The sequence below is a fragment of the Notolabrus celidotus genome, chromosome 11, assembly GCF_009762535.1.
Source record: "Notolabrus celidotus isolate fNotCel1 chromosome 11, fNotCel1.pri, whole genome shotgun sequence".
Taxonomy (NCBI): Eukaryota; Metazoa; Chordata; class Actinopteri; order Labriformes; family Labridae; genus Notolabrus; species Notolabrus celidotus.
The window spans coordinates 30,409,907-30,418,454 of NC_048282.1; the positions used below are offsets into that span (position 1 = coordinate 30,409,907).

Sequence of the window (8,548 nt, forward strand, 5' to 3'; positions counted from 1 at the left end):
GTCTGTTGTATGCGTCACCCATAAACTATAAATACAACGCAAACCATAAAGGGAGTCAAAGGCTAACTCTTGGCTTTAATATGTTTATATTATTCAAAATAAGTATACTTTAAAATTACAACTAGATAACTAGACTAGATAGTACAGAAAGGGATAAGGGCCACTGGAAAAAAATGAAGGTCAATATTTTTTTTATTGTTATTCTGAGAAAAAAACGAATTCTGAGATTAAAGTGAGAATTCTGACTTTAATCTCAGAATTCTGACTTTATTTCTCAGAATTCTGACTTTAATCTCATAATTCTGACTTTTTTCTCATAATTCTGACTTTATTTCTCAGAATTCTGACTTTAATCTCAGAATTCTGACTTTTTTCTCAGAATTCTGACTTTTTTCTTAGAATTCTGACTTTAATGTCAGAATTTTGACTTTTTCCACAGAATTCTGACTTTTTCACAGAATTCTGACTTTAATCTCAGAATTTTGACTTTTTCCACAGAATTCTGACTTTTTCACAGAATTCTGACTTTAATCTCAGAATTCTGACTTTAATCTCAGAATTCTGACTTTTTCACAGAATTCTGACTTTAATCTCAGAATTTTGACTTTTTCCACAGAATTCTGACTTTTTCACAGAATTCTGACTTTAATCTCAGAATTCTGACTTTAATCTCAGAATTCTGACTTTTTCACAGAATTCTGACTTTAATCTCAGAATTCTGACTTTTTTCTCAGAATTCTGACTTTTTTCACAGAATTCTGATTTTTTTTTTGGACAGAATTCTGACTTTTTTCTCAGAATGTCAGAAATCTCCAAGTTGAGGTGGGGATACAAATTCTGGCAGACGGGAAAAACAGTCTGAAATAATTTGTTTCCCCCTCACATCTTTGGCTAGAAGAGAAGAAACTTGATCATAATCGCAGGGGTTATGGAGCAGTATCTGAAGTACTTTTAAAATAAATCATTTGACTGTCCGGCTTCATTTGTCCAATTTGAGGTGGGGATAACAATTCTCGCAGACAGGAAAAACAGTCTGAAATAATTTGTTTCCCCCTCATATCTTTGGCTAGAAGAGAAGAAACTTGTTCATAATCGCAGGGGTTATAGAGAAATATCTTTTATCCTAATACTGCTGCAATATCTGGTAGCGCCACAAGGCAGCGCCACCTTCCTTCTTGGTCTGTTATGTACAGAGAGAAGTTGCTCCCCCTCTGAGCCCGCAGCAGCAGTTGTTATTTTCCGACCGAGAGAAAGACGACCTGGTGTAAGCTGTGCCTACTTTTCTATTTGTCGTGCATGATAAACGAATAAGTGCCGTGTGGAAATCCCCACTCTGTCCTCCTGAAGCTTTCTATGCTATCTCACTATCTTGGGTCAATTGCTACCTTCTAACCTCTAGCTCGCTAGACTGCTAGCTCTCTCCACCTCCACCTGCCTCGTTACAGGAGCTTCTGGTCCTCCACGGCCACCGTCGCTTAGGTCAGTGATTAAACATGGGGGGCAGGGGGGGGGGCATTATTTCCAAATTGAGTATATTCATTCATGAAATATATTATATGCTAAAACCGCTTGGACCAGACGGCCTCCGTCTGTTGACGTCAATTGTCCAGCGAGCGATCACATCAATTTGCTAACAAAAGTGCGGCCAGGAGGATAACAATGGTAGTTAGGACATGCTTCTTGTTTGACAGAAATAAATCGGTGTGCTCCTTGGGCCATCAAAGGTAGTAGCTGCCTCAATCTTTAATCATTTCTGAAAATGTTGCACTACAAACAAATGTAGAATTTGTGTCATGATTCATTTCAATGTTATTATGACACTGTAAAACCACATGCATATATTTATTCATGTTATTTCCCCCATATTATTTCCTGAAAAAAAATTGTCGGCCATACAAGGGGGTACTTGGTTGAAATTGTTTACAAACCCAAAAAGTTTGAGAACTCCTGGTTTGTGTGACAGAAGCACATAGAAGGGTTGGGAACGGAGGGGTTCATTCTAGAATCTGACCGTTCGATGTCTCTAATATCCCCATTGATACAGTCTATGGTTTAGGTTTATACACACTGAACCTTTGTGTGTCCTCGCAATTTTAAATAATTTCTTATAGCATTTTAAGAAAGCGTTCGTCTAACATAACATGGGCTACAGTGCTACATGTTGGTATATATCATAGACTGTAAATAAATATATAATTGTTTTTACTTTAGTTCACAGTTCAAAGCTGACTCTAATTTAACCGGAAGTCACGTAGTCCTCGGTAATGTATAAAGCTAAAGTTGTATTAAAACCAAGCGGCAAACTCCGGTCTCAAACGATGAAGCCAATGCGGAAGTGATATAAACTGCAATACATCGAAAATCCGCTTGAGGCTGGCTGCAGAAACACCGGAAACCACATAGATATGAATGGGAAAAAGACGATCTTTGCAGCATTAATAAACATGTTTACAGCCTGGTTCAAAAAACGGCTTGGCCCTACAACGCTAATCTCTCCAATGGCACACACTGTAAGGGGGGTGAATTTTTTTCTAACATGACGGTTAAGAAGATATTAAGATTATGAGTTTTGCCCAAATAAGGACATGACTGACGTGACTCCCGGTTGGGAACACACAGCCATTGGCTAAGAGACTCACACTACGTCACACTCTGCCTAGTTGAGTTCTGCATTTCCAATATGGCTGCTGCCGTCGATTTGCTTCAGCTCTCAGGAACAGATGGGTGACGTCACGGATACTACGTCCATATGATTAAAACCAAAAACAGGAGGATATACGTTGTAGCTTTTTCCGAAGGTGACGAAAGGGCCAATAACTTTAACTATTTTTGTTGTTTTGAAGCTTTCAAAAAAAGTAATTAGAAAGTGATCTTAAGAAGTTATTTTACTGTGTAATTTGAAAAAAAAAAAAAACAACCAGAACGTCATTAGCTAGCTAGGCCTGCTGCCAAGTTATTCGCTAGCACACGTGCTCGAGGGCCAAGTTTCTTTCTCAGTTTGAAGGTAATGTATGAAGACTGTCTTTTGTCATATGTAAATGTTTGTACAGATTTTAAATGACGTATTTTGTTATTTTAATGTTTAAACCAAACCTTGGATGCGGAGGACCCATTAGGAGCAAAACCAACATGTGTTGTGGTTGCTCCAATCTGAGAATTTAAACCAGTGTTATGTCAAGTTTTGCTTCTTGTTCGAAAAATGCTACAGCAGCACAAATCGATAGCAGATGCTATCAGTTATTCTTAGTATTATAAACATAATACAATATTTGTATTATTTTAAGATTATTTAAGCATGGTTTTTTAGTCTTAACCCTCCTGTTATGTTCGTTTCTTAGGGACAGCTATAATGTTTCCGGGTCAACTTGACCCAGGGCATGTTTAATGATCCAAAAGTGTCAGAACCCCCAAAAATCCCAATTAACATTTTTTAAAATCCCATTATTAACTCCATCACTAAGCATTTAAATCAATATTTAGTGCAATGATGTTCGTTAACTCTCTCAGATCATGGTCCAATGAGGATAACTCACTCATTTCTTGTGAAATTCATGTTAAAACAATTTTTAATGTACATTGAAAATCCCTAAATATAAATACAATAGTTTCTTTTAACTTTGTTTTTTGTTTCTTTTTACTTTTTCTGAATTGATGTTGATAAATTAACAAGAGACACCTCTTCTGTTACATGCTGCCCATATTTTTATACTGCATTTAGCTGGTTTGGAAGACGTATATTACCTAAGATGGAAGGAACCTCTGAATAACACTAGCCTTTCATCCACTGTGACATTAGAAATGAGAAATAATAATTACAAGGGTTTTTTTTTTTTAGATTTTTTGGAGGAGGGTTAAAATCCTCTGTCTCCATAAATTAAAACCACTTCCAGATAATTCTCCCAGTAGTGACCAGTGCAGGAGTGAAGCACATTTCAGTAGAATGTTGTTTGATAGGAGACCCTATGGCCTCGAGATAAGGACTGCAAAAGATAGCTGGCCTAAAGTGATTTATATCTTTATTACTACATAAATTAATTGTTTGACATGATTGGTCTCTTAGTTGTATAAAACGGATAACATGCATTGGTGCACTAGAGTAGACTCTTTTGATTATGTGTGATTTATTAGTTATTTTTTCTTTTTGGTATTCGTTTGAATTAATGTCACACTGATGTGTGTGTGCAGGTGATTGAATCAATCAGTGATGTATAATTTGGAACACCTGCTGAGTTGAGTAGAATCTGTTTATGTACGATCGGTTGCTATGCTTTTTGAATTGTATGTGTTTAACAGAGACCTGTAAGCAGTGTTGATTTCTTCTTTTGTCAGCAGGCTATCTTGAGTAAAACAACTAGTTGGTTTCATTGAAAATCTTTGCCCTTGACAGTTGTCCGGTCATCTAAAGAAACACCAGCCAAAGATGTCAACCACAATTCGATTTGGAACCACTAGTGGTCCTTGCAACATCTCCTCTTCAGAGAGAACACAATGTGTAGAGGACATGGGTAAGACTAAGATCATATAACCACGTATGTCTTCTGTTTTAATTGTTTTATATATTTGTTGACATTCATGTTCCTTTTTGGTTTTAAAGATGAAAAGGCAAACTGTGACCCAGAAAGACTCCTCCAGTGCCCCTTTGACAAGAACCACCAGATCCGAGCGTGCCGCTTCCCGTACCATCTGATAAAGTGCAGGAAGGTAAGCTGTGCACTTCAAGTGCAAACACTAGTTTAAAACAAGGACAGCATAAATTTGAATTGAGGGGATTTTTTCAGTTGCTCTGGTAAGCCTGTAGATCAGGGCTATTCAATTAAATATTTGGTCGGGTCAGATTTTCAGACTAAGGACATGAGCTGGGCCGGACATTTTTAGCAGGCAGTGAGCAAAGTTAACCATTTAAAAGAAAAAGAAATTGGGTGTGAGAGAGATAACAAACACACTGGATGTTTATTAATGTATTGCCACATCCAAAAGGGCATAAACACAATAAAAGAGCAGCACTTGTCAATGTTAGTAAAATAGGTTTTTCTTGCTGGACCCAAGTCACAATCACTTGGCAGTTGCTTCCGGGCCACTCGAGGGTTGCTTTCAGGCTGCATGTGGCCCACAGGCTGCTAATTGAATAGGGCTGCTGTAGACTAACACCTTTTTTTGAAAGAATCACAAGAAGTATCATTTTATGTTGCAGTTTTTTTCCCACACAATGTTATTGCATGAGAAAAAGATGCATTACAGATATAAATCAGTCTCAGTAAGAGCTCAACAAACTGACGCCTCAGGTGTGTTTTCAAGTTTCACTACAACAGTTTGAACTAAAACATAAAACATAAGATATGGCCTCTACACAGGGATGTTTTCATGCAAGAATGTTTCCTTGGACTGTTCTCTTTGAAGTTATTTCGACCCTAAACTGGTATGATGGTGATGATGACGTTGAACAAGTATATGCTTGTCTTTAAACAGCAGTTGACAAAATATCAACACAAGGTTCATCCAGTAGTAATTACATCCTGTGTGCTGATGTAGTTTAATTCAAACTCTCCAACTGAACTGATTGCTGAGACTCCACCTGCTGCTTTTCAGTCTGTTCCTATGCCTTCATCACACTGCAAGTCTGACTGTTAATTACTGTACCTTTTCACTGGTGTAGAACCACCCGAAGCTGGCCAGTGAGCTGAAAACCTGCCCTTTCAACGCTCGTCACCTGGTGCCTCAGCATGAGCTTGCGTACCACACAGAAACTTGCGTGGACCGGATATCTGTGCACACAGAAGAAGGCAAGTTTATCACTACAGTCTGATTCTTTCCTCTGCAGTTTGTACATGTGCTTAGTGTTTCTGAGTTTGATTATGCTGTCTACAGATGGAGGCACAAATGGACACTGTCAGTGGCAGGTCCCAGTCAGCACTTGGGTGAACCCAACCATGACTGAGGATTGGGACCAAGGTATTATTATTACCCCAAGATTTGTATTTGTTTTTGTGGGTTGAACAAATTTGATGTAACTTGCTAATTTTTGAGCTGTAGGGCTAAAACTGTTGTTTCCCATACTTCCTGTATTAATGCTGAGCTAAGCTCTTTGGTGCATATTCAATGTACAGAGAATTAAGTAGTACTAATGGTATTTTGTAATTATCAGTAGGAAAATATCTAAACTACTGAACAGCTGTTGCTAGAATATAAATATTTAGTGTGCAGTACCTAAAGCAGGTTTACAAAGATGGTATTTTGCATTCTAAACCAGACATTGAGTGCACAGGTTTTGAGTGGAGTGTCTGAAAAGCTAACAAATGTTTTTCCTTGCAGAGGCGGATGATCATGCTGCTCCATTTGTGTGGGGTACAAATGGAGCCCTGGATCTGAAGTGAGTTGTGCGTTCAGTGAGGCTGATTCAGCCTTTAAAAAATAAAATAAAAAGTCAAAATGTTCTTTAATTCTCAAACATTCTTTTTGTTTCACTGCAGTATGGAGACCAGGCCCACCAACAACCTTGGCCAGATTTATAGAACGCCTAATACGTTCCCATGGTAGCCACGTCTGTGGTTAGCTTCATCTATATCCAAGTTCATTTCTGTTTGTTTTTAGCATTAACACTGTGTAAAAGTTTTACATTTGACAGCAGTTTTCACTGGTTTACAATATTTTTTTTTTCACGCTGATTTCCATTCTGTTGGAAAAAAGGATTACCAAATGTTGACTGCTGTAGTTGTTCTATTAAAGTGTGTTTGTTTCAAATAAACTTGAAATATGTGCATAAAAGGGTATTGCCTTGTTGATTTTAGCTTGACAGAAACGCACGCTTACCCTGAGTGTTTCTAGGAAGTAAAGCTTGTGCCTACAAAATATAACGGTTAGTTAGAAGTTAATGTTTTACTAACATGTTTCTCAAATGACATCTACAGATTGAATTGAACTTCTGTCTCTCCTTGTTCCAGGGTTGTCAGGAAGCAACGGAGGCCTTCTTGAAGAAAAACATCCAGTGGGTGATAGTAACGGCTCTCCTTTTGCTTTGCTGCAGGTATGTAACTTCCATGTTTTCAAAAAAGCTGCTTTAACAACATCAACTTAGATGACATTACACTAAACTCCCACCATCTACGTGTATGACTTCAGTTGAAAAAACAAAGTTATAGAGTTTATTTAAATAAGACTGATCTATGACGTAAAACACTAGTGTGTGTGTGTGTGTGTGTATATATATATAAAAAGCTGTTGTACGTGGGTTAAAAATGTCCTCACCCTCTTGTGTTTCCTTTTTAGATAATGGGCATCGTGTTCGCCTGCATGTTGATGAGAGGCATCCGCAGCAGCTACGAAGTCATGTGATCGAAGCTTTAAGGGAAATCTTTCAGGAGCTCCATTTAACAGCCTTTTGTATGTTTATCCTTAACGTTGGATAGAAGGCACGTTTACATTTTTTTGGTTGTGAGTTTCTGTTTTTATTAAAGACTCTTTAAATTACGTTGCCTTTGCTTTACAGGGAAAAATAAAACAGGGAAAATGAATGCATCATAAAAGGTATTTAATTCAGACACAGCTCCGATACAATGTTTTATCATATTGGCACAGCAACACAACATTTTAACCTGTTGAGGAAAAACATCACATACTTAAAATGAATCATAAACACAACAGAACTCCTGTAGATGTAATGTGCTGTCCATGCAAAAAGCACACAGTAAACAACTGTAATGACCACTGTAATTTTAGTCAAAACACACTTTGAGAAAATAGTTTCACAGCAAATGCACCAGAATGTTTACTTTTAGCTATGGAGAGGCTTGCAGTCAACTGGGATGCTAGGTTATCAATATCAAAGGGTCAAGAACTGAATTTAACTACTCCAATGCTAGTCTTAAAATCAAGTCATGTTTAGTGTGCACATGCAATTTGCATAATTAGACTAAAAGAAAACATGTCCAGAGTAATAGTTATCTGAGAGATTATCATGCATAATCTTTGTGTGGTTCAGAGTAAAAGTCCCATGGGGAATGCTCAAAGAAATTTGAGATACACACAGACATTAGTGGTTCTGGTTTCATACGCTTCTGTAGAAATATGTGATCAATTTTCTTTTCTTACAGACAGAACCAATCAGATGCTGTAGCTTTAAGACATATAAGATAAGATACTCCTTTATTCACCCCGCAACAGGGAAATTCAGAGTTACAGCAGCAAACAAGAAGGTGTACAGTACAAGAATTCCAACAAGAATATATATAGGAAAAAATGTCCAGCAGAGACGACAGCTTGGCCATAATTCTCCTGTCTGCCACCACCTCCACAGGGTCCAGGACTGAGCTGACCTATGAGCACATAAGTAACAAAAACTGGGATATGGCCTAAAAGAAATGATTGGGCTTGTAAAAATAATTTATAAATTGAAGTTATGTAAATTTGTCCACAAAGAATTAGAGAATAGTAATGTATTTATATGTTTTAATATTTGAATACAGTCATGATGCTGCCATATAAAATAGAATGAGCTCAAAATCAGAGTTTTAATATTTATACTGAAATCTGTATTTAGAAGTCTTCCTCAGCA

General features: G+C 37.4%; 1 protein-coding gene across 6 annotated transcripts; it reads left to right on the forward strand.

Moving 5' to 3' along the window:
- The first annotated feature begins 1,140 nt into the window (after positions 1-1,140).
- zgc:56699 (uncharacterized protein LOC405758 homolog) lies at positions 1,141-7,378 on the forward strand. Of its 6 annotated transcripts, XR_004632993.1 has the most exons (9): positions 3,926-4,003; positions 4,388-4,505; positions 4,595-4,701; positions 5,654-5,780; positions 5,866-5,949; positions 6,310-6,367; positions 6,468-6,545; positions 6,939-7,021; positions 7,264-7,378. XR_004632993.1 is itself a non-coding variant. In XM_034695818.1 (7 exons), the coding sequence occupies exons 2-7, from the start codon at positions 4,421-4,423 to the stop codon at positions 6,532-6,534; spliced, it is 528 nt and encodes a 175-aa protein (XP_034551709.1). In that variant the 5' UTR covers positions 1,141-1,264; positions 4,388-4,420; the 3' UTR covers positions 6,535-6,764. The 6 variants fall into 6 exon arrangements, 5 of the variants coding, with proteins under 5 accessions (XP_034551709.1, XP_034551712.1, XP_034551713.1 ...); XM_034695818.1 differs by lacking the exons at positions 3,926-4,003; positions 6,939-7,021; positions 7,264-7,378 and adding an exon at positions 1,141-1,264 and having other exon boundaries at positions 6,468-6,764; XM_034695821.1 differs by lacking the exons at positions 3,926-4,003; positions 6,939-7,021; positions 7,264-7,378 and adding an exon at positions 1,399-1,479 and having other exon boundaries at positions 6,468-6,764.
- The last annotated feature ends 1,170 nt before the right edge of the window (positions 7,379-8,548 follow it).